General features: G+C 38.6%; 1 protein-coding gene across 1 annotated transcript in view; it reads left to right on the plus strand.

Annotated features, from left to right (window-relative positions):
* Positions 1 to 27,153, plus strand: part of LOC150085465 (uncharacterized) — a 515,305-nt gene that overhangs the window by 431,974 nt on the left and 56,178 nt on the right. Inside the window, exon 13 of the mRNA XM_090374573.1 lies at positions 24,693 to 24,872. Coding sequence (XP_090230699.1) covers positions 24,693 to 24,872 — 180 coding nt within the window. The remainder of the gene's footprint in view (positions 1 to 24,692; positions 24,873 to 27,153) is intronic.

The following is a 27,153-nucleotide window of genomic DNA, read 5'->3' on the forward strand; positions in this document are numbered from 1 at the left end:
CTATGATCCTTCATTCCTACCACCTGGGGTGGTTGTTCTCTCACTTCCCCCACCCTTTCACCTTGATAGTTGGCAGTTGGAGGTTGACGTCCCACTGCCAACTATCAATTCCTACCCCAGGACAGGGCAGGCATCCTGAACTGGGTATCCCCCTGCTGTCCCCCCTTTCACTCAGCTGGGCACCTTTGCTACTGCTCCTCTCTATCCTTCTCCCCGTTTGTTCCCCCCCACTTCCTATACACCACTATCTCTTCCTAATTTCACTTTTTTTTTTTTTTTTTTAATTGGGATCTTCCTGCTTATAGCCTTGGCTACCTCAGGGTTTGCCCCACCAGTGCTTTATACTCCATACTGCCCGATCCACCACCTCTTCGTGCTGGACAGTAAACTAGATGTTTTTGTGTAAAAACACAGGCCCTAAGATAAGAGGCTAGATGAACAACACAACCAACAGAAACCCACACTACACTACACAAACATTCACTGAACTACATAAATCTGGCCTTTAGAGAATTTGTATTCATCACATTCCTTGATGCAGAGTTGGGGAAAATTCCCAGAACCACATTGCAATTAACACTATACACTATGTTTTGTACTATGTCTAAGCCTGGACTGGTATTTCTTAGTTGGTATGAAGAGCCTTGTAGCTTTTACAATTACTTCTCTGAATGTTTTCCATTTAACATTTGCTGCTGGCAACATCACCAGATGGTCCAACTGTATAGAATTTAAAAACTGAGACCAGTGTAGTGTCCTTTATGAAAGCAAAAATCCTTCTTTTAACCCTCAACGGCAGTTACATCTTTAAGTAAATCCCACGTCAATACACCATGATCACTGCTGATAATCAGATCAAAAGTATTGCTCTCTCTTGTTGCTAATAAAATGTATTCACAAAAATCTTTCTAGTGTGTGAGTGACCAAACCACAAGTTCCTGTCAATATCTGGAAAGTTAAAATCCCCCATTATGAAACATTCTGATTACTGGCCTACATCAGTTGGATGCACTGCCTCAGATTTTATTTGCTTCTTAACTGAGACCAAAACTTCTCTCTCCTCCTCCTGTTTTGGCTGTCCTTTCTGCATACATTTTACTCCCCATATTCAAATTCTGCATCCCTTAGGTCTGAGTGACACCACATGTCTAGTATCCCCACCTGTATCAGTACTTCATATTCAATAAATTTATATACTATTCTCCCAGCATTAGTGTATATGCAAGTATACATTCACCTGTTCTTACTCTTAGTTATCCTAACATAGCCCATATATTTGCCTATTTCATGATGAGCCACAGCAGGCTTGAAATCCCCAAAACCTTGCTTTCCAGGCTGCTACATGTTCTAATTGAAGTAGTAAAAGAATCACTTTCACCTCTGCCTGTGGCTCTAGTTAATCTATTAGTCTGTTAATCCTCCACAAGCTATCAGATTTCCTACTGATCTACATAACTTCATTAGCATCAGCAAATATTCTTGCACCACTTATTTAAATGTATCTCATCTCTGTAAAAACAGTCTTTCCTGTTAATAAGCACAGACCGTGCTAGGAAAAATTCTACCCCACGAGCCATGTACAGCTCTCCAGGGCCAAACTGATTGACAAGGCTCTCAACATGTAATCCTTCCTGTTGTCTCTGGGCAGGATTGTACCACTTCATAACATAACTTGCAACTTTTTTCCTACATTGCCCTGTACTTGTTAATTAAATCCTCAGTTTCCTATTCTTAACATCATTAATGTCCATGTGTACAACAGTATCACCTTTTGAACCTATAAAAAATGATACTGCGCTATTACATCATCTACATTTTCCCCTGGCAGACATACCCTGGTCCTATTCCACCTATCTTTTTTGCACAACACATTTTCGTGTTTCCCTGACAATGGTCACCTACAAATATTTCCTCCTTTGGGACCAGCACATTCTGCCTGGGAGATTGCCGATGTGTTACCTGATGCACAAGTGAGGGCTGTGGCATTGAGTTGGGAGGCTGAGAGCTTGATGGGGCCCCTATTTTAATTGCTTCAAGGATATCCACCCTGTTCTTCAAGCTGTCGCAGATGCCCATAAGAATGCTGAGTTTGCACCTAATTTCTTCATACTATTTGTACTGAATCCTGTTCCAGATAGTCTACAAATATTGCCCAAGTTGTACATATCATTAGGCCATGATTCGTAGGAGTATTGCCACTTTCAGTTCTTCCCCTGAGCCACAGCTCATCACTTTGCTGCTCCTATCTAAGGCAGATATTTATTTAAAGTCATTTTAACCTGAGAATAATACTCTAACTGATAGATACCTAAGTGCAATAATGAGTATTATGCTATCAAGTTACATTATACATTCTGCACTCTACTGTTGGGTTCATAGTTTTTAATTAGTTATAGCCTTACTAGAATAAAGTTTATTAGCTTTAAAAAAAAAAAAAAAAACACTAACCTACATGTTTAGAACCTATGAGCTACTTGTTTACCACAATTAAAAACCTACAATTCCACTACTATTCACTACACTACTACTTGCTCATTATTATATTCACACCAAATCACTGATACAAAAGCTTTACAAATATTAATGCCATACGTTAAGTACTACATGAAAAAAGTCAAGTTATTAAAACATGTATGTATTGCTATAAATTATAGTTTATAAGCCTCTTTTAATACTGATTACACTGCTACAAAACTACGTGGAAACCTGCAAGTTTCACCTATATCCAGTGGTGAGCTGTGAATATTTTAACAATGGGCTCGCAGTTTTTCCGCCTTCCTTTCAAGTAATTTGATCAGTCACGAAAGTTTGTTTGTTTGTTATTTGGTTTTTAGGAGCATTAGCAACTAAGGCCATATTGCTCCGGGAATATGCGATGGTCATTCCCTGACCTTTCCGCATCCTCCATATTTGGTGGTGACGAGTTCAAACCCCGGTCTAATCAAGAAGCATGTGCTACGCACTGCTGCTCCTTCCCACCTGGCTATGGAGGTGCCCGTCACAAAAGTAATGTCATCCATGGTTTCCACCAGAGGCGCTTCCCACGCTTGCACTTCTAGTAGTGCGAATTAGTGCACGTGACGCATTTTTCGTGACTGCCAGTATGATGATATCTCAAGTCAGGAGTGGATTCTGAGGGGGTTGGACAGATGGGGCTTGTTACCCACACTTAACCATGCGTATCAGTGTATGTGTATAAAGTCTATCTAAAAAAAAAAAAAGCCTAGTCCTCATGCCTCCGCCTTACGATGATATCTGGATACGATAGAATCTGGAGTTCTTTTTAGAATTTTTGAATAGTATGACGTCACAATCATACTTTATGAAGTTACTACTGCAGTAAGTATGATCACAACAATACAAGTATTTGTCATATTACTGCGAGAATACAAGTGTTTATCATATGACTGTAACAGTACAAATATTTGTGAACAATTTCTTTTTTACTTCTCGCATTTTCATTACATTCCATTGTTAGGTGCCCTTTACAGCTGCATATGTCGCTTCAACTACAATATCAGTACATCAATCGGTGCTTGTATCTTGTCTTCCAGAAATTATGAAAATTTGTGAATGTTCAATAAAATATTTACAATACGAAAGCTCTTTTCTTTCATAATCAATAAACAAATAAAAATAATGTACCTAAAAGAAACGCGGAGGTTGTTTCACATAAACCATCTACCGCGCATACTCAGCACATACGCAACTTTTTTTTAACAACTAGGGAAATATGATGGATACATTTTTTTTCATGATAAAATTCTAATATTGCGAATAAAAAATAACACAAAATATTTCCCATATCACAAATAACATAAAAACTATCACAAAGCATTCCACAATATTTATTACATGAAAAAAAAAATGATTACACAAATATTCAAGAAAAATTTATTCTAAAAATTGCCACATACAATTTACTTCTTTATTAATATTTGTTGTCGATCTGCTTTGCTCAATAGCTGAGCGATGATTTGACGTAACGATCTGGATCAAACTGAAGCAATGGTTTCCATGTAGATGTCATAATCTGCAACATGTTTAATTGTCAACAATATTCATTCATTCACTCAATATTCATTCATTTACTTAATATTATTCATTACGCTGAAAGCTCGCTCGGTTTCATCACTGCTAATCACAATGGTTTCAAAGATATTTCTGGCTTTCTTAATTGAAAAGGGAATTTCACCCGATTTTAAAGATAAACTGTCTTTGACAAAACCTCTAAAATCATTAATTTTTATTTCATATTTTATCGGAAAACTTTAAAATTTCTTTGAAAATCGAATTTCTTATTTGGTTTTTCACCGTCTGGCCACCGAGGTTGTTATTGTTGTTTGTTATTTAGGAGTATTAGCAACTAAGGCCATATTGCTCTGGGATATGCGGTGGTCATTCTCTGACCTTTCCGCATCCTCCATATTTGGTGGTGACGGGCTCGAACCCCGGTCTAATCAAGAAGCATATGCTACACACTGTTGCTCCTTCCCACCTGGCTACGGAGGCGCCTCTGGCCACCGAGACAAAAGTTCTTTCATATTCCACGATTCCGGGTAGCATATGTTTAAAATTTCTTTCAATTCCTCGTCGTCAATGGAATCATTATTTTCATTATTTAATTTAAAATTGCTTTTTTGCATTAATAACTTATCCTTTAAGGATAAAACAATATATTTAATAACTTGTCAAGAGGTAATTTTTTAAGTGTGTTCTTTCGATTTTGATTCCTTCAAATTCTTTCCACTTCAACATGCTCTCAATTTTAGCGTCATAATTTCCTTCAGAATTTTTCAAATTAGCAATAGCATTGATAGTTCGAATAATTAATTTATCTGCTTTTACCATAGTGATTCTGTAAAGCTTCTGAAAGTTAAGAGAGCTCCTGCAAGATATCTTACTACTCTGTGCTGCAGGATGTCGATCATTAGTGCTAAATCGTTAAGAAATTCCACATTGAAAAGCCAGTTTAATAATTCCGAATATTTAACTTCTGATTCAAATTGTTTGCACAAAGCGGGATAATTCCTTCAACCTGCAATTGCTGTCCGCAAGCAACGAGCTGTTCATCATAGCCTGAACACACGACCGATCTTTATAGTTTCCGCATCAAGTTCTTTAGCAATCATCCTTAATTTGCACAGGGTTTTTGGAGCTTTGTGATATAATTTGTACAGTTTTTTTTTTTTTTTTTTTTTTTTAATTATTGCCCCTGCATCATTATATTTTAGAACATTTCCTTCACAGTGAAAGCCTCGATGAAGTTTCAAAATCTGCCAATTTCTTCTTTGCAAAGTTTCTGTAATATTTTAGTTGCCTCAACCACTCTCCCCTCTACATTGCTAGTGTAGAGGGGAGAACTAATTAAAGAACTAGTGTCAGTCTGTCACTAGTTATTTGAATATTGTGCACAATGTTGGAATCACATGGATATTCAGCTACTGTGACCATGTAAACAGACAAGAGAAATTTACTGGAAGGCATGGATCACTCACTTCTCCGAAAAACATAGCCTGTTTGTAGGAGTAAAGGGGAACCACAACACAGGTTGACCAGAGGCTATAATCCGTGTCGGGAATCTGCTTAATCCTCTGAGTGGCTATGGAAAGCATATTGACGAGCGCGACTTCTCGGTATATGACTGCAGGTTTTAGGGACACCACTAACATTGTGAAACAGTAATCGCTTTCACCCTTAATTCGCACTTTCTAATTACCTAAAGGCCAAAGGTGAGAAGGATGCATACACAGTTGTCTCTCCTAATCCGTTCGTTTCATGTAAATCTTCTTCGTTCAACGGAAACTATTTTAAATGTAATTACCAAGGGTAATGAAAAAAATTCGCTATAAAGAAGTTCGTTAAACAGAGGTCCGACTGTAATTAAATCAAAAATGAAGCAATTTTAAAATACATAAAATACATAGCTAGGGATTAAAATACGAATGCTGGGGATGGTGCCTCGCTCGTCGCACCGTAGCTTCGGCTCTGGATACTCAATAATTCCATTCAGGAATTATTGAGTATCCAGATTTGTAAAATAAATGATCTTCTCAACTATGGGCTCGCAAATTTTCAAAAAAAATAACAATGGGCTCTCACGAGCCCACTATAGCTCACCACTACCTATATCAGTACTAAAACAATGGCAGTAGAAGTCGACTATAGTTTTTTAAGCAAAGTAAAGAACAAATGCACTAAATTAATTAGAGAATTACAAATAATTACTGCATTAATTTTAAATCGGTAAATAAAGTTCCACTTACTGGCTCTCAAAAAAGCTTCTAGTCCAGAGAGTCCTTCTAGTCTCGTCATCAGCAGAAGTTTAAAAGGTTTATCATAAAGATCATCAAATTAAGTTTCCTCCATGTTGTGTATGATCTGTTTTGTGTAGTTGGTTTGACAGTTTCTCTCCCTCTCTCCATCTGGCTGATCATTACATGTGACAATAAATTTTTGTATCAAAAAGCATTCTACGAGGACTCAGCATTCTAAAAGTAATGCCTCCTAAATTTTTGCTTTCAAATGTGGCACTGTAGATCATTTCATGTGTCACTGAGATCGGTCTCTTGAGCGCAGCACACAGATAATTCAAAATGGTAGATGTTACAGATATACATATCACGCAAAGAATGGTGATTGAATTTTTCACCAATGAAGAAGTGACGCCTATCGAAATCCATGCACATCTCAAAAATGTTTATGGTGACAATACTGTAGTAGATGTGAGTACAGTTAGATGTTGGGTAAGACACTTTAAAAGTGAGGAAAGTTGTTAACAAGCCCTGAAGTGGCTGCCAGTAACATCAGTGACAACAGACAACAAAAGTGGGATCGACGCACTGATCAAAGAGGACTGCTGCATCACAACACGCGAATTGTGCAATGCAGTAGTTATAGGGAAACCTGCTGCGATAACCATCATAAAGGAACTAGGCTACAACAAGATTTGCACCTGGTGGTTCCCAAAAATGATGACACATGAGCACAAAGAAGCCCCGGAAATTCATCTGTATGGAACTTCTCCAGCGCCACGAGAGAGTCAAGGAGAGGTTTTTCTTTCACACACAGTCACTGGCAATGAAACCTGGGTCCACCATTAGATTCCTGAAACGAAAAGAAAATCAGAGTGGCACCATCAAAATTCACTGTGCAAGAAGTTCAAAAGACAGCCTTCTGTCAGTAAAGTCATCATGCGACAGTGTTTTGGACTTCTTGGAGCATGGCATCACAATCAACTCAGATCGATATGTGGAAATGTTGGAAAAGTTGAAAGCTTGCATCCGTAGAGTTTGACCAGAAGAAAACCTTAATGAGGTTCTTCTTTTCTATGACAATGCATGACTCCACATCAGTCTGTGCACAATGGAGGCCATTACAAAACTGGGGTAACTGTTCTTCCTCACCCTCTCATAGCCTGGACCTTGCACCTTCCGACTATTACCTCTTCAGCCTGCTGAAGGATGCACTTCCCGGAAACCATTTTGCGGATGATGACCAGCTCAAGCACAGTGTTTATGAAGCTCTCTGGAACAAGAGTAAGGATTTTTACAGGATTGGAATACAGCTTCTGACTTAAAGATGGTGGAGGTGCATAGAAAATGATGGTGACTTTGTGGGAAAATAACAGTGTGTTTATTTTGATTGAGGATTAATTGATGTAAGAGGCATAGTTGTAGGAATTAAATTTTCTGAGGAAAAAAATAGGAGGTGTTTCTTTCATACCACTTCCAGAATATTACTGTATTGTGTTTTCCAACAACTTAATCAGTGCTGGGTGCTACAAGCTTCTGTTCTTATATCTACTCTCTTTCTCTGATATATGTCTGCTAGCAGAACCAACAATAATTCCTAGGAAAAAGTTAGTTTCACTGACTCCTGTGTAAGTCCAAATGAATAAAAGAGACAAACAAGAAGAGAAATACTTTCATCCATAAGCTTCCAACGGAATGTCGATAATGGACACGTTATAAGTGGAAAAAATCTAAGTTGTGGGAAGGAGAATTTAACTAGACAGTCTTTAGGGGAGCAAATGATTAAACACTGTATGAAAGCAGCTGGCTGTATTTGATCTGTGGATGCCCTAGAAATGACAGAATCTGCATTAGTCATACTTAACAGCTGTTTGAAATGAAAAGGAAAGAAAGCTGCTCTATTTCTTATTTGACTTTTATTCTTTTATTCCCAGGCAGAGTAAGTGACCTTTCCTCTAATCCTCACATGACATCATCCTTTTGTTCTTCTTCTACCTATCGACCTATTACTATTCACATAAAATATCAACCTAAACTTTATAAACATAGTCCAGCTCAGACTTGCAGAAAATAGTGACTGTTGGTCAGGCTAAAACTTAATCCTAGACAAACTCACCAGTTGATCCATTTGGTGTGGAATATTGTAGTAGTCACAGGCCTCCATAGCCGAGTGGTCAGGAGCAGGAGTGCAGTTGCACACGCTCTTTGAGTAGACCGGGGTTCAAACCCCTGACTGCTAAATACAGTCGACCTGCCAACCCGAACTGGACCAGCATGGCTGATTATGGTCCATTTCCCTCAGCATGAATTGTTGAGGAGGCTTCCATCCTGCAGTGGGTTGATAATGGCTGCAGTTTACCTTTTCTTATTGTAGTAGTCAAGAACTGTAAATATCCTCTGGTTAGAAAAAATAAATAAAATAAAGTAATAAGGTTAAGCCATGTTACACTGGAATAGTCACACCATACCAATTAGGTTGTAAGACGATGTTGTATAGACCACTTTGTGCAATTATTGAAATGGTAGTAGTAGTAGTAGTGGCATGTGATGCAAGAAAGCAAGTGTATGAGCTTATGCAGCATCAGCCAAAAAAAAAAAAAAAATCACACCATTCCCTAAAAATGCCTGTCCAGTTCCTCCTTAAATTTATTTAACCTGTCAACTTCCACAATGACAGATGGAAGTTTGTTCCAGCAATTAACCACCCACTGGCTAAAGGCAAATTTCTGCACATAAATTCTACATCTGTCTTTTTCTTAATTTGAATTTATGCCCCCTTAGGTTCGTAATCTGAACAAGTGGAAGGATCCCACCAGAATTCAGCGTGCTCAACCCATTCAAGGCCTTATACACCTCAATCAGATCACCGTGCAGGTGCCTAGTCTCCAGCCACTGCAATTTGCAGAACTTAAACCTCTCTTGGTAAGAGAATCCCTTCATTCCCCTCACCAATCTTGCTGCCCTTCTCTGTACACGCTCAAGTAAATCTACATCCTTCCTAAAATGAGGCCTCCAGACCTGTACGCAGTACTCAAGGCGTGGCCTGACCATTGCCTTATACAGAGGGACAATCACCTTCTCCCTGCTAGCAAAATTCCTATATATATCATTGACAAAACCCCATGACCTGCCCTAGCAGCCTGTCTACATTGCTCAGAAAACTTCATATCTGACTGCACAATTACTCCCAGGTCTTTTTCATTTTCTACCACCTTAAGTGTAGTATCACACAGTTGGTACGTTTCTCTGTGGTTACTTCTACCCATAAGCAGTACTTTGCATTTGTCAAGGTTAAACTTCAGTTGCCACTTCTTAGCCCATCTGCCCAAATTATCTAGATCCTGTTGCAGTAGCACACTGCCATTACTGTCATTAACAACCCTGCCAACCTTTGTATCATCTGCAAACTTCGACATTAAGCCTGATATACCTTCATCAATATCATTGATAAATATACAAAACAACAGTGGACTTAACACCGAACCCTGTGGGGGCTCCACTAATAACATTAGTCCACGAAGAGCACCACCCATTGATTACCATCCTCTGTCTTCTCCCACTTAACCATCCTTTTATCCATTGTAGCAACTTACCCTTAATACCATTCTGCTCCAATTTGTACAATAGTCTTCCATGCGCAACAGTGTCAAAAGCTTTCCTGAAATCCAAATATATGATATCAAAATTATTTTTTGCTTCCAGTTCCTTTGTAACCACATCATAATATCCTATCAAATTTGTCAGACAAGACTTTCCCTTAACAAACCCATGCTGTGTCTGAATTATTGCTGCAGTCTTGTCTAGATGATCTTGCAATGCATCTTTAACCAGTGACTCCATTATTTTACCCGGAACAGAAGTTAAACTAATTGGTCTGTAATTACTCGTGTCACCCTTCGATCCCCTTTTGTGAATTGGGGATACATTTGCACATCTCCAGTCCGTGGGAACCTCCCCTGATCCAAGGATGCTCTCATAATTATGGCTAAGGGTTTGCTTAGTTGCTGTGCCACCTCCTTTAATATAACTGGATAGATCCCATCCACTCCAGGTGCTTTTCTTATGTTTAACTTCAACAATTTCTCCTCCACTTTGCTTTCAGTTATTACAAAATCATTAAGTATCCTGGTACAATTTGATAACCTTCTGCCATTTTCAAACCTTAATAATTCCTCATGTATGAATGTAGATGCAAAATATCATTCAGTTTGTTTGCTATCTGAGCAGGATCATCAACAGTCGAACCATCGATGTCAAGTGGACCGATCAGATTCATTCTCTTCCTTTTAGAGTTCATATAAGTAAAGAAATCCTTGCTGTTTTTTTTAGCATCTTTTGCCAAGGATTTCTCGTAATCTGCCTTCGCCTGCCTAACCTCCTTTGTGACCTGATTACAGACTAGCTTATATCTGCCATAGGCTTCTGAGTTGCTTGATAATTTATATGCATCCCATGCATTTTTCTTCTCTGTTACGAGTCTCATTAGTTCATTAGATAACCATTTAGGCCTAAACCTTGAACAATATTTGTTAATAGGTATGAAACTTTTAGTAGCATCCATGATTAATTCCTTGAATGCTTCCCACTTAGAATTTACTGTTGGTAACATCGTCAGTTGATCCCACTGTACAGAATTTACAAACTGTTGGAGACCACTGTACTCACCTTTACGGAAGCAAAAACCCTTTCCTTTACCCCTGATGGTAATTAAATCTTTAAGTAAATCCCACATCAGTACACTGTGATCACTGCCACCTAGTGGTTCCTTTATCTGCAAATTCTTAACACACGAATGATCACTGCTGATAACCAGATCAAGATTATTACTTTCTCTGGTTGTCTCTCGAACATGCTGCTGCAGAAAACAATCATCCAATAAATCCACAAAAGTCTGACTAGTGTGTGAGTGACCAACCCACAAGTTCCAGTCAATATCTGGGAAGTTAAAATCCACCATTATAAGGCATTCCGATTTACTAGCCCACTCTATTTCTCTGTACAATTGTTCATTGTACTTATTCGAGTCATTAGGCCTATAACACACACTCCTACTCTTATTTTTGCTTTTGCAGTGCTTATGTTACACCAAACTGACTCAACAGTGCACTGTTCATCTATATCAACTGGATGCACTTCTTTTGATTTTATATTTTTCTTAATTAACAGCATAACTTCTCCTCCCTTTCTATCCTGTCTATCAATTCTGTACACATTGTACTCCCCAAATTCCAGTTTAGCATTCCTTATATCTGTGTGACACCACTTCTCTGCTATCCCAACAATATCCGCCTTTGATGTCTTGACCAACACTTCAAATTCATCAAATTTATTTACTATACTTCTAGCAGTGGTATACATGCAAGCATACGTGCTCCTACTCCTATTCGTAGTTACCCTAACACATCCCATATACCCACCTATTTCAGGATGACTGCCATCCGTCCCTGAAACCCCCAACACCCCACGCTCCAGGTTGCTATTTATTCTAATAGAAGTTGTGCAAGAATCACCTTCACCTCTGCCTACAACTACTATTAAACTATGAGTCCTTGTATCCCCCCAAGCTATCAGTTTTCCAACCCACCTAACACTGCCTCGAAAGCATCAGCAAATATTCTTGCACCCTTTCTATTTAAGTGTATCCCATCCCTATAGAAGCAGTCTCTCCTGTTAACAAGTACAGTCCAAGCTGAAAAATAATTCTACCCCTTGAGCCTTGCACATTCTTTCCAGGGCCGAATTGATCGACAAGGCTCTCATCATATACTCCGTTCTGTCGTGTCTGGGCAGAATTGCAGACACTTTCAAATTCAACTCTAATTCTCGGCTTTTGTTCAACAGTGACCTGTACTTGTTAAGTAATTCTGCCGGTCTCCTACTCCTAATATCATTAGTGCCAGCTTGTACAACTATATCATCTTTTGTGCCCTTAAAAGATGATATCCGCTCTACAATGTAGGACCAGGGTATGTCTGCCCCTGGCAGACATACCCTGGTCCTGTTCCACCTATCCTTTTTACAAAGCATGTTTCCCGTTTCCCTAACAATAGAGTCACCAACAACTACTAGTTCCCGTGGGACCAGCGCATTCTGCTTTGGGGGTTGCCGCTGTGTTGCGTGATGAACAAGTGCAAGCTCTGGCGTTGATGTGGGCAGCTGAGAGCTTGATGGGCCCTTCAATTTAGATCTTTCGAGGGCATCCACCCTGTCCTTCAAACTCTCATATAGGCCCATAACAATGCTGAGTTGTCACCTGATTTCCTTACACTCCTTACATCGCGCACACACAAAGACATCCCCCATGGCAATATCATGTTCCGTTCCAGAGAGTTCGGCAAACATTTCACAAGTCGCACACTTTTTTAGGCTGTGATGTGTTGGAGAATCGCCCCCTCAGTTCTCCCCTGAGTCACAACACTCCTGCCACTTTGTGCCCGTTGCTTTGCTGCTCTAGTTTGGGGCATGATACTTTAAATTAATAAAATCAATAAATTAAATTAATTAAATGTCAATACTTCGCTATCTAATAGAAACAGTGAAGCATATTACTCTATAAATTATACGTTAGAGCTACCTAACTACCCCAATTAAAAATTTGAATTCCCTACCACTATATACAAAAACAATGGCTGCAAGATTCGAACGAAATAACGCTTTTACGTATATTAAGTATTACGTATATCTACAAAAACTGTTTATCTAAATTAAAATAAAAATAACCAGCGTAACTATAACTATAAGACTACACATTAAGTACAATATAAAATAACAATGATGTAAATAAAAAGGCAAACACTTATCATTTTTTCGGAGCCTGCAACTCACAGCTGTAATTTTTAAAGAGAGTCAGCGCCCTCATTAGCATTAGCATTAGTAGAGGCATTTGATGCAAGAAAGCAAGCTTATGCAGCATCAGCCAAAAAAAAAAAAAAAAAACCCCCACTTCCACTTCACCCCTCTGTTCGTTCAAAATACCTGTCCAGCTGAGCCTTAAACTTATTTAGGCTATCAACCTCCAATACAGGATGGAAGTCTGTTCCACAAACCAACTGCCCGCTGGCTAAAGGCAAATTTCCGCACGTCCAGCCTACATATGCCTTTCCTCAATTTGAATTTATGCCCTCTCAGGTGATTATTCTGAGCTAGAGGAAGAATCCCATCAGCATTGAGCATGCTCAAACCATTCAAGGCTTTATACACCTCTATCAGATCACCTCGCTGGAGCCTAGTCTCCAGACACTGTAATTTGCAAAACTTAAGCCTTTCTTCGTAAGAGCACCCCTTTGTTCCATTCACTAATCTTGTTGCCCTTCTCTGTACTCGTTCCAGCAGCTCTACATCCTTCTTGAAATGAGGCCTCCAGACCTGTATACAGTACTCTAGGTGTGGCCTGACCATTGCCTTATACAAGGGACTAATCACCTCCTTATCCCTGCTGGAAAAAGGGAACCCCAAGTCCCTTTCATTCTCTACCACTGTCAGTGTAGTACCACAGAGTTGATACGTTGCTCTGGGGTTGCTGTTTCCCATGTGTAGTACTTTACATTTGTCAATGTTAAACTTCATTTGCCACCTCTCAGCCCATCTGCTCAACCTTTCCAGATCCTGTTGCAGCAGTATAGTGTCAGTAGTGTTCTTGAAAACCCTGCCAACCTTTGTATCGTCTGCAAACTTGGACATTAAGCTTGATATACCATCATCGATATCATTTATAAATACAGAAAACAAAAATAATGGACCCAACACTGAGCCCTGAGGGACTCCACTAATAACATTAGTCCACGATGAGCACTGTCCATTGATTACCACTCTCTGTCTTCTCCCCTCAACCACCCCTTTATCCCTAGCAACAATTTGCCTCCAATGTCACACTGCTCCAATTTGTGTAGCAGTCTTCCATGTGAAACAGTATCAAAAGCCTTTCTAAGATCCAAGTATATAATATCAAAGCTATTCCCTGCATCCAGTTCTTTTGTGACTGCATCATAGTATCCAATCAAATTGGTCAGGCAAGACTTCCCCTTAACAAAACCATGCTGTGTCCGAGCTATAACTGAAGTCTTGTCTAAATGATCCTGCAGTGCTTCTTTAACCAGTGCCTCCATTAATTTTCCTGTAACAGAAGTTAAGCTCACAGGTCTATAATTACTTGTGTCAGCCTTTGATCCTCCTTTGTGAATTGGGGTCACATTTGCACATCTCCAGTCCCTGGGAACCTCCCCTGATCCAAGGAAGCTCTCATAATTATGGCTAAGGGTTTGCTTACTTCCTTTGCTGCCTCCTTTAATATAACTGGATAGATCCCATCCACCCCGGGTGCCTTTCTTGTGTTTATCTTCAACAGTTTCTCCTCCACTTTACTCCCAGTTATTTCAAGATTCTGTAGCTTACTGCTAGAGTTGAATACACCTCTGGCATTCCCCTCGCTGAATAACTCCTCATGTGTGAATGTCGATGCAAAATATTCATTTAGTTTGTTAGCTACCTGAGCAGGATTATCAACAGTTGACCCATCAATATCAAGTGGACCAATCTGATTCATCCCCTTCCTTCTAGAGTTTACATAAGTAAAGAACTCTTTGCTGTTTTTCTTTGCATCCCTTGCCAAGGATTTCTCATAATCTGCCTTCGCCTGCCTAACCTCCTTTGTAACTTGGTTGCATATCAACTTGTATCTATCATAGGCTTCTGTGTCATGTGTTAATTTGTAAGTATCCTATGCATTTTTCTTCTCTGCCATATGCCTCATTAGTTCATCTGACATCCATTTTGGCCTAAACCCTGAACAATATTTCTTAGTTGGTATGTAAAGCCTAGTAGCTTCCAAGATAAGTTCTTTGAATGCTTCCCATTTTGAATTTGCTGTTGGTAACATCATCAGTTGGTCCCACTGTATAGAATTTAAATACTGTCTCAGTCCATCGTAGTCGCCTTTACGGAAGCAATAACCCTTCCCTTTACCCCTAATGGTAGTTACCTCTGTGAGTAAATCCCACTTCAGCACACTGTGATCACTGCCACCTAGTGGTTCATTTATCTGCAGATTCTTAATGCATGAAGAATCACTGCTGATAATCCAATCAAGAGTATTACTCCCTCTAGTTGCCTCCCGAACATGCTGATGTAGAAAACAATCATCCAATAAATCCACAAAAGCCCTGCTAGTGTGTGAGTGACCAGCCCCCAAATTCCAGTCAATATCTGGGAAATTAAAATCTCCCATTATAAGACTCTCTGATTTACTGGCCCACTCTATTTCCCTGTATAGTTTCTTATTATACTCATCAGAGTCATTAGGCCTATAGCACACTCCTACTCTCAATTTTGATCTCCCAATGCTTATGTCACACCAAACTGACTCAACACTGCACTGTCCAGCGATGTCGACTGGCTTTGCTTCCTTGGTTTTTATGTGTTTCTTAACTAATAGCATAACCCCTCCCCCCTTCCTATCCTGTCTATTTTTTCTGTAAACATTGTACTCCCCAAATTCCAGTTCTGCATCCCTTATATCTGTGTGACACCACGTCTCTGATATCCCAACAATATCTGCCTTTGATGTTTTGAGCAATACCTCAAATTCATCAAATTTATTTACTAAACTCCTAGCATTGGTGTACACGCAAGTATACCTGCGCCTGTTTCTATTCTTAGCTACCCTAACACAACCCATGTGTTTACTTGTACCGCAATGGCTCCCAGCAGTCTCTGAAATATCATGCATCTTGTTTTTCAGGATTCTGCTTATTCTAATAGAAGCAGTGCAAGAATCTCTTTCACCTCTGCCAGTGGCTACTGTCAATCTATTGGTCTTTGTCTCCCCCCAAGCTAGCAGTTTTCCGACCCACCTAACACTGCCTCGATAGCATCAGCAAATATTCTTGCACCCTTTCTATTTAAGCGTATCCCATCCCTGTAGAGGTATCCCACCCCATTTAAGTGTATCTCATCAAAATGGTTTTAAAAACATTTTACATACAGCCAGTAACAGTACATACAGCCACTGTTAAGTGCCTCATATTATTTCTCTAAATTAGTTTGACAGAAGTTTGCAACTTTGTTTAGACATAGTGATATTTAGTGAACGTTTGCATTAAGTTCATCATCCTCATCAACCAAATCTGTTATATTCATTGGGTGTACAGTCCATGATAGTTCTTCCAGGTCTCTTTCTTGATTGTCAGCCTTTCATTCCCTATTTTCCTTCATGCTGCCCTATTTCCTATCAGATCTTTAGTCCCTAGCAGAGTAAGTCATCTTTTTTCTAATGCTTGACACCATCAATCCACCTTTGTCTTGGTCTACTCCTCAGCCTATTACCATTAATTTTTCCTTCAAATATATACAAATTTTTGTATATATATCTGATTTCCTTTCTACGTATTCATACCATTTTGTTTCTCTTATTTTTGATTGGTTTTTTACTTTATTTCCTCATTTGTAATATGACCTTGTCATTTGTCATTACATTCATCTGCAAGTTTCATTCAATTTTCTTAAAGCCCTAATTTCTGAAAATCCTAATTTTTTTTATTTATCAATTCCTCTATTTCTTACCCAGCTCTTTGCTCATTGAGGAATTTATTGTAGCTTAAACACAGAGCGTACAGATAAAGCAGAAATATATGACCTTTCGGCTATATGGTAGCCTTCGTCAGAATTAAAATACATGAATGGCAGTTGGAATGAAGATGTGCACTGCCAGGTGCGTGAGACGCGAGGTTTAATTGTTTGTTGACGTCTGTGGCTGTGACGCATGATGACGTGGCCAGCGCTTGTCCAATGACAGAACTACTGACTCTGTGATCGGGTTGACTTGGTAACCACTGTTCCTGTTTAAGGATTTATCCGAAGATTTTATATTTAATGATTCCAACCAGGTACGCTTTAGGTAATGGTGGGATCTGTCTACCACCACGACATCGCGGTGTGGGTCGATGTCGTGGTGGGTTGTCCAGACATGTTCGGCGATAGCTGAGTGTTCTATATCCGCTAAACGGATCGCTCTTTTGTGCTCCGAGAGACGTTTCTCGAGTCGACGTCCAGTCTCTCCGAAGTAGCAGCTAGTGCAGTCACGGCAAGAGATGCGGTAGACTAAACCGCTCTGCAGAAGGGTGGGGACAGGTGTTTTCACGTTGGAAATGAAAGAACGCAGTTTCCTGCCTGGGAGCTGGATGCACTTTATTCTTTTGATTGGTTTTTTACTTTATTTCCTCATTTGTAATATGACCTTGTCATTTGTCATTACATTCATCTGCAAGTTTCATTCAATTTTCTTAAAGCCCTAATTTCTGAAAATCCTAATTTTTTTAATGAAGGTGAAACATTAGACATGCAAATAAACAACAGAACAAGTAAGCAGGAAGTGCAAGAAACCAATTAAACAAATTCATTTGAAACAAAAGAGAAATTAGCCAAAATTAGTTGCTTTCACGTTGGAAATGAAAGAACTGCGTTCTTTCATTTCCAACGTGAAAACACCTGTCCCCACCCTTCTGCAGAGCGGTTTAGTCTACCGCATCTCTTGCTGTGACTGCACTAGCTGCTACTTCGGAGAGACTGGACGTCGACTCGAGAAACGTCTCTCGGAGCACAAAAGAGCGATCCGTTTAGCGGATATAGAACACTCAGCTATCGCCGAACATGTCTGGACAACCCACCACGACATCGACCCACACCGCGATGTCGTGGTGGTAGACAGATCCCACCATTACCTAAAGCGTACCTGGTTGGAATCATTAAATATAAAATCTTCGGATAAATCCTTAAACAGGAACAGTGGTTACCAAGTCAACCCGATCACAGAGTCAGTAGTTCTGTCGTTGGACAAGCGCTGGCCACGTCATCATGCGTCACAGCCACAGACGTCAACAAACAATTAAACCTCGCGTCTCACGCACCTGGCAGTGCACATCTTCATTCCAACTGCCATTCATGTATTTTAATTCTGACGAAGGCTACCATATAGCCGAAAGCTCATATATTTCTGCTTTATCTGTACGCTCTGTGTTTAAGCTACAATAAATTCCTCAATGAATCCAGAGCGCGTAGGCCTGTTTCGTTATCTTTGCTCATTGGTTAAAATAAGCTTAAAATCTCTGTTATAAGCAACTAATTTTGGCTAATTTCTCTTTTGTTTCAAATGAATTTGTTTAATTGGTTTCTTGCACTTCCTGCTTACTTGTTCTGTTGTTTATTTGCATGTCTAATGTTTCACCTTCATTAAAGACCGGTTCTAGATATCTAAAATTACTAACTTGTTCCAATTTTTCGTTATTTAGTCTACAATAAATTTTCCTTATCTTACCCAGCTCTTAAAACTTTTGCTTATATGTAAAGAATTTTCATGCAAAATAACCTATATCTTATTTATTCGGAGATTCTTGAAGATTCCGAAATCTACTATTTAACAGAACAGTATCATCTGAGGATGGATTGTTTAAGAATGGTTATTGCTGATTTCAAGTTAGAGCTGTTTATAGCTAATAACTGATGTTGTTTGTGGGGATTTTTACTTTGCACATTACTTTAATCATATTGCACAAGTTCATTATTTGTGATATTTTTTAATTATGCATTATATTTGTACATAGTATTAGTAATGGCCACATGGTGCAAGGAAGCCTATGGCTTATGCTGCATCAGCCAAAAAAAAAAATAATAATAAAATAAAATAACAAAAAAATACATAAAATAAAATAATAAGAATAAAAACAAATTAATAATAATAAGAAGAAAATTAAAAATATAATAATAATAAAAATTAATAAGAGAAAAGGAAATGAACAACCTCTGTATTTCCATTTCCCCTCTTCTTTTAGGTAATTATCCAGCTGACCTTTGAATTTCCCCAGACTGTCAGCCTCTACCACCCATGTAGGTAACTTATTTCAGTAATTTATAACTCACTGGCTAAAATAAAACTTCCCGCAATTCTGTCTAACCCCCCCCCCCCCCCGTAACTTAAAATTATGTCTATCTAGGTCATTCTGAAGAATGACCTAGATAGACTTCTGCTTGGCGGTAATCATTAACTACTCTACCAATCTTTACATCATCTGCAAATTTAGACTTCAATCCCTCTATCCCTTCATTGATGTCATTTATGAAAATCAAAAACAAGAGTGGTCCTAATACTGATCCTTCGGGATCCCCACTTCTTACATCAACCCAATCTGAGGAATAACCATTTATCACAACCCTCTGCCTCTTGCCCTGAAGCCATCCAGCTATCCATCTAAGGACTTTCCCTGTGATTCCAACCTCTTCCAGCTTATAAAGTAACCACTCATGGGACTGAATTAAAATGCTTTGCTGAAAAACAAATAAACAAAGTTGAAATTATTCCCTGAGTTCAGCTCTTGAGTGACCCTGTCAAAATAGTTAACCAGATTAGTTAAACATGATTTTCCCTTTACAAAACCATGCTGAGTATCCTTCAGAATTCTATCTAAGTGATCCTGGAGTTAGACTAACTGGCCGGTAATTTCTCACTTCACTCTTAGAACTGCCCTTATGTATTGGAGATACATTGACACTTTTCCAATCCAACGGAATCACTCCCGAGTCCAGTGATGCTCTCATAATTAATCTCATTGGTTCAATGCACTCACTTGCCACCTCCCTTTAGATTATAAAGTAAATGCCATTAACCCCAGGAGCCTTACTGGCCTGTAGGTTTGAAAGTTTTTTCATTAAATAAACGTGTGAAATTTCAACATCATTAATTATATTTTTTTCAACTTCACTCCCATAATTTCTCATTGACGTGAAGGGTTTTTCTTCTGGAAATATCAATGCAAAGTAACTGTTGAGTTCATCTGCAACTTCAGCTGGGGTATCTAATACTATCCCACATTCATTACATAAGGGTCCGATCTGGTTTGTCCTTCTCTTCTTTGCATTTATATATATGAAGAATTCCTTATCCCCACGTTTTGCTCCCTTTGCCAGCGATTTCTCATAATCTGCCTTTGCCAGACTAACCCTTTCAGTGGTATAATTACAGATCAATTTGTAGCCATTATAGGCTTCAGTACTTTTTATTGCTCTGTAACTTTTCCATGCTGTCTTTTTCTGCTCAAATAATTTGGCAACGTATAGGTTAGTGCAAAAGCATCGTTTTTGGTTATATCTCATATTGTGAATACCTTCACAACGAGTTGCCATGGTTACTTATTCAGTTACTTATTTACTGTTACTTAATCTCAGCGGATACCACAAGTAACAGTAGTCTTCTCCACTAGTGAAGTGTTACTTATTCGAGGTAGTATAAAACCGTGGCAACTCGTTGTGAAGGTATTCACAATATGAGATATAACCAAAATGATGCCAATTTAATTAATTAATTTAACTACTTTGGTACCTGGCTATATTAAAATGATGCTTTTGCACTAACCTATATGTTAGTCATTCTACCTCGTAGCATGAATATTTTACAGTCTATAAAATGGCAACTTCATTATTCATCCAATTTGGAATCCTCCTCATGAAGTATTTTTTAAATGGTATATAAGCATTCAAGGCTTCTGTGATTAATGTTTTAAAGGTATATCATAATTCAGTTGTATTTGCTCTCTGTGAGATATCTACCCAGTTAATAGAGGCATGTTGTTTTCGGTGTTTATGAATGATATTGATGATGGGATATCAAGTTTAATGTCTAAGTTTGCAGATGATACAAAGGTTGGCAGGGTCGTTAAGGACACTACTGATGCTATGCTGCTGCAACAGGATCTGGAAAGGTTGAACAGATGGGCTGAGAGGTGGCAAATGAAGTTTAACATTGACAAATGTAAAGTACTACATATGGGTAACAGTAACCCCAGAGCAATGTATCAACTCTGCGGTACTACACTGACAGTGGTGGAGAATGAAAAGGACCTGGGGGTAATTGTGCAGGCAGATATGAAGTTCTCTGAGCAGTGCAGACGAGCTGCAAGAGTAGCTCATGGTGTCTTGTCAATGATATACAGGAATTTTTCTAGCAGGGATAAGGAGGTGATTATTCCCTTGTATAAGGCAATGGTTAGGCCACATCTTGAGTACTGTATACAGGTCTGGAGGCCTCATTTCAAGAAGGATGTAGAGCTGCTGGAACGGGTACAGAGAAGGGCAACAAGATTAGTAAATGGAACAAAGGGTTGCTCTTACGAAGAAAGGCTTAAGTTTTGCAAATTACAGAGTCTGGAGACTAGGCACCGGCGAGGTGATCTGATAGAGGTGTATAAGGCTTTGAATGGTTTGAGCATGCTCAATGCCAATGGGATTCTTCATCTTTCTCAGAATAATCACCTCAGAGGGCATAAATTCAAATTGAGGAAGGACGGATGTCGGATAGATGTGCGGAAATTTGCCTTTGGCCAGCGGGTGGTTGGTTGGTGGAACCGACTTCCATCACTTGTTGTTGAAGTTGATAGCCTAAACAAATTTAAAGCTCAACTGGACAGGTATTTCGAACGAACGGAGGGGTGAAATGGGAGAGGGTTTTTTTTTTTTTTTTTTTGGCTGATGCTGAATAAGCTTGCTTTCTTGCATCATATGCCTCTACTAATGCTAATGCTAATGTTAAGGCACCATAATTTCCTTTCCTGAAATTATAACCCTTCTGGTGCCTCCATAGCCAGGCGGGCAGGAGCAGCAGTGCATAGCATACGCTTCTTGATTAGGGCACCTCCGTAGCCAGGTGGGAAGGAGCAGCAGTGCGTAGCACACGCTTCTTGATTAGACCAGGGTTCAAGCCCATCACCACCAAATACGGAGGATGCGGAAAGGTCAGGGAATAACCACCGCATATCCCAGAGCAAAATGGCCTTAGTTGCTAATGCTCCTAAAAACCAAATAACAAGCTTCTTGATTAGACCAGGGTTCGAGCCCGTGACTACCAAATATGGAGGATGTGGAAAGGTCAGGGAATGACCATCGCATATCCCCAGAGCAATATGGCCTTAGTTGCTAATGCTCCTAAAAACCAAACAATATAACCCTTCCTTTGATCACTTCCTACTACTGGTTCCTGTACTGTCAGCCCTATTATGTCATCTGGTTCATGGGTGAAGATGAGGTCTAGAGTATTCTTTTCCCTAGTACTTTCCCTGTCATGTTGATACAAATAATAATCATCTTGTTGATTTAAAAATTTTGTCCCCCATGTGAAGTTTCCTTCCCATTTGCTCCAAATCAATTAGAGGCAAATTGAAATAACCCATAATAAGACATTCACGCTCACTTGCCCATTCCATTTGCATGTAGAGGCTCTCTTCATAATCACTTGGCCTGTAGATTACTCCCACTCTCATTATACCTTTGCTTCCAACTATTTCACACCATACAGATTCTATACTAGCATGCGAAACGTTCGAATCCAGGAAAGCTTTCGTCTTGCTCAGGCTAAGATAAGATAAGAAGCATGATCACACCACCCCCTTCTATCTTCCCTGTCCTTCTTAAGTACATTATACATACCATACTGAAACTCATCATCCCTTATCTCCAGGTGGCACCACGTTTCTGTTAGTCCTATTATGTCAGCATTACTTGTCCTAACTAGCAGTTCGAATTCACCCATTTTATTGACGACACTTCTGATATTATTATATAAACAATTAAGACTTAGTGTTCTTGTATAGTTAATTACCCTGACACACCCCTTAAAGTTATTTAACTCGCTTCCCTGGCATTTGCTACCCACTCATTTGAAATGCTTTTGCCCTCAGAACAGCTTGCTACTATGTTCTGTTGTGGTAACAAACAAATACTCTTGAGGTATGTGCAAGAGTTAATTTGTTCAAATACTATCAGATAAACACTTATCTATATAACCTTGTCCCCGTAAACTGGCAGTTTCCCTGAACCTTTAAGGTATCCTCAATACATGTGTATGTGGGCTTATTTTGTGCAAGCTGGAAACCCATCTCCTTTGAAGACAAAATTAACATAATTTTTCTACCACTTTCCATCTAGGGATGCTGCAGAGAAAGCAACACCCTCTTTACCACATAACACCTCCTTACAACAGTCACAAGGTAGCTAACCCTATCTGAAATGCAAGGAATTGCCATAACCTCAATACCACTCTACCTATAAGCGTTCTACTAAAATGCACTGGAGCACTCAAAAAGTATCATTACCAAATGCATACTAGACAAAAAGTAAGTTTCTGTTATGCTGCAATAAAACAATGAACCTTGAAATTGAACTCCACCAGTTCTGCTACTTGGAATGGACAGGAGGTACTACTGGATTGAAAACACTACCATAGTTTCTACTTCTACTTGCTTACTACAAAAAAAAAAAAAAAAAAAAAAAAAATCACCTTATTGCATCACACTATGCAGCCATTGCATCATCTAACTGCAGCACCATACCCATGGTCTTTTTCACATACTTTCAGACATCATCCGGCATCCATTCAGATTTCATGCATTTTGTATGAAACTCTGTTAAAGGACAAAATACTAAATCAAATGCAGTTGTTTCAGTGGAGACTGTGGCACATCATCTTGTCCATTCTCTGGTACTGCTCATGTTCAGATTGATGCCTCTTTGCCTTCTGGGACTGTGGACATAATCTTGTGCACAAAACACAAAATAAGCTGAAGAAGAATATAGCTGTATCTAGTGCCAAAATATCTTATGAGAATAGCTAACTTAATTTGAAATACTATATTACCATTACATGGGTTGTTGTTATTTGGTTTTTAGGAGCATTAGCAACTAAGGCCATATTGCTCTGGGGATATGCAGTGGTCATTCCCTGACCTTTCCACATCCTCCGTATTTGGTGGTCGCAGGCTCGAACCCCAGTCTAATCAAGAAGCGTGTGCTACGCACTGCTGTTCCTGCCCACCTGGCTACGGAAGCGCCCATTACATGGGACCTGTATGTTTAAATATATGGGATAGAATGATTTAATTCCAAGTGCTGTCACTCACTTTTTGCTTCAGGGCTGATAATGTACTGATATTGTCAGTAGACAGTCTCTTGCAGTGTTCATGAAAGGTACTGAAGGTTATTTACCAGGTGGTTAAATTTCATGGAGAACAGGAAAGGGCTGTTACAGTTCTGGGGTGAATTATTATAACTTATCAGTCAATGATTGGCCCTTTTTATAGGTTTTGTTATGTATAGTTCTTTTTTCTGCCTAAAGCTTGAATAGAATAGAATGTTTGTTAGTAAATGATGTAAATGTTTAGAACAAGAATTTCAATTTAGGTATTGCTTCACTTTTTTTTTGTACTACAACCATTTTAATGACAATGCAATTCAACCAATTAAATGAACTCAACTGTTGTGAAATAGCATTGGTACTACAAAATAAGTTATCTTTTTTAACAAAATAATGAATTTTTACATTCAATTTCTTGAAAATGCATTACTTAAGGGATATAGGTTATCTAATTATATAATAACATTAAAATTGTATTTCATTTGTTTTAGGAATTTTTTCAGAAAGGCAATCTACAAAAGCATGAAGAGACACATAATAAAGAACGTAAATATACATGCACCATCTGCCAAAAATCCTTCAGCACAAAAGAATACCTCAGGGTTCATATTTTAGAACATACTTGGGGAAGAATATATAGTTGTGGAATATGTAGGAGATCATTTGTTAAGGTTTGTAATGTTTCTTTCTTTTTTTTTTTTTTTTGTTATTATTATTATTTTTTTAACTTTACAGGCTTGATTTCCTTCAAAAAATATGATATATGATTTGCAGTGAAATTATAGATTAAAGTAATTTTCCTAATTTGGAAAATTAGGAAATCAAGAAGTGGCGTTATAAGTCGTCATTGGGAGATTAATGTGCCTATTATCTTGCAACCCACGCTGTCTTCACGCCTGCCGCTCAAAAAAAAAAAAGATTTTTAAAAAAATTGATTTAAAACCACAGATTTATCAGCTAGTGATAGTGCTTCTTTAAGAGTACAGCAGACTCTCGATTTACCGGGATCGGATTAACCGGGACACTTCAAGACTCCAAATTAAAAAAAAAAAAAAAAAAAAATCAACCAGAAATCATAAAATTCAAGTAATAACTAGAATAGGTATAAACAGATATTTTGCATGTCATAAATAAGCGACAAGAAGTGGCGTTATAAGTCGTCATTGGGAGATTAATGTGCCTATTATCTTGCAACCCACGCTGTCTTCACGCCTGCCGCTCAAAAAAAAAAAAAAAAAAAAAGAACAGAGACCAAATGTTTAGTGTGTTGCATCCATTGTTGTGTTCCATCGCACCACAAAAGACAAATTTTGTGTCGTTATTTATGTCAGGGATGTCGAAATTTTTTTTTATAGTAAATATTTTATTTATTTTATTATTTTTTTTTTTTGTATAGAAATCGCAAAAATGATGGGTAATCATTAAGTATCCTGCTACAATTTGATAACCTTCTGCCATTTTCAAACCTTAATAACTCCTCATGTGTGAATGTAGATGCAAAATACTCATTCAGTTTGTTTGCTATCTGAGCGGGATCATCGACAGTCGAACCATTGATGTCAAGTGGACCAATCAGATTCATCCCCTTCCTTTTAGAGTTTATATAAGTAAAGAAATCCTTGCTGTTTTTCTTAGCATCTTTTGCCAAGGATGTTTGCTTATCTGCTTTTGCTGCCTCCCTTAATATAATTGGATAGATTGATTTCATCCACCACATGCTCCCTTTTTATGTTTAGCTTCAAAAATTTCTCTTCCATTCACCTATCAATTATTACAAAATCATTTAGTTTTCTGTAGAATTTGATAAACTTCTGGCATCTCCTTCCCCAAAAAATTCGTCGTGTGTGAATGTAGATGCAAAAGATCTATTCAGTTAGTCACTAATCAATGCAGGATCATAATCAGTTAAACCATTCATATCAACTGGAACAGTGTGATTCATTCCTTCCTTCTAGTATTTACATAAGCAAAGAATACTTTACTACTTTTCTTTGCATTCTCTTCCAGAGATTTCTCTTAATCTGTCTTAGCTTGCCTAACCTCCTTTGTGTTTCTTGATTGCAGACTATATCTATTCTAGGCTTCACCTAATGAATATCACTAGGTTATCACCTGATACATCCCATGCATTTTTCTTCTCTGACACAATTCTCATCAATTCATATGACCTTCATTTAGGTCTAAGCCTCGAACAGTATATTTGGTATAAAAAATCTAGTAGCTTCTACAGCTACTTTTCTGAATGCTTTCCATTTGAAATTTGTTGGTGGTAACATCAGTTGGTGTCATCTTTTTGAAAGCAAAAGCCTCTCCCTATTTTCCTTGATGGTAGTTGCATCTTTAAGTAAATCCCACATCAATACACTGTGGTCGCTGCCACCTGGTGGTTCTTTTACCTGCAGATCCTTAATACATGAAGAATCGCTGCTCATAATCAGATCAAAAGTATTGCTTTTTCTTGTTGCCTCAATATGCTGGTATAGAAAACAGATCCAAAAATGCCATGGTACTGTATGAGTGACCAGACCTCAAGTTTCATTCAATCTATAGAAAGTTAAAATCTCCCATTATAAGACATTCTACTTTACTGGCCCACTATATTTGTCTCTACATTTTTTCATTATACTACTACAGAGTCATTAGGCCTATAACACACTCCTATTCCCATTTTTGTTTTCTCAGTGCTTATGCCACTCTAAACTGACTCAACATTGCATTGGCTATGTTGAGTCAGTTTTGAATCATATTCACTGGCATGTGCAAATATGAGTAAGTTAAGAGTATGGGTATGATACTCTCTCGTTTACTGCTTGTAAATGAGAGAGTGGAAGTGTGTGATTGACCTTGATGATTAATTGCTCATGAAGCCAAATTGTTGGTTGGATGTCCTTGTCCCTGGGATAGAACTGTTTGCATGAATGACTGGTGTAAATGTGAATGGGAACATGGGAG

This window comes from Mastigoproctus giganteus, chromosome 5, assembly GCF_048544385.1.
Source record: "Mastigoproctus giganteus isolate SK-2022 chromosome 5, ASM4854438v1, whole genome shotgun sequence".
NCBI lineage: Eukaryota > Metazoa > Arthropoda > Arachnida > Uropygi > Thelyphonidae > Mastigoproctus > Mastigoproctus giganteus.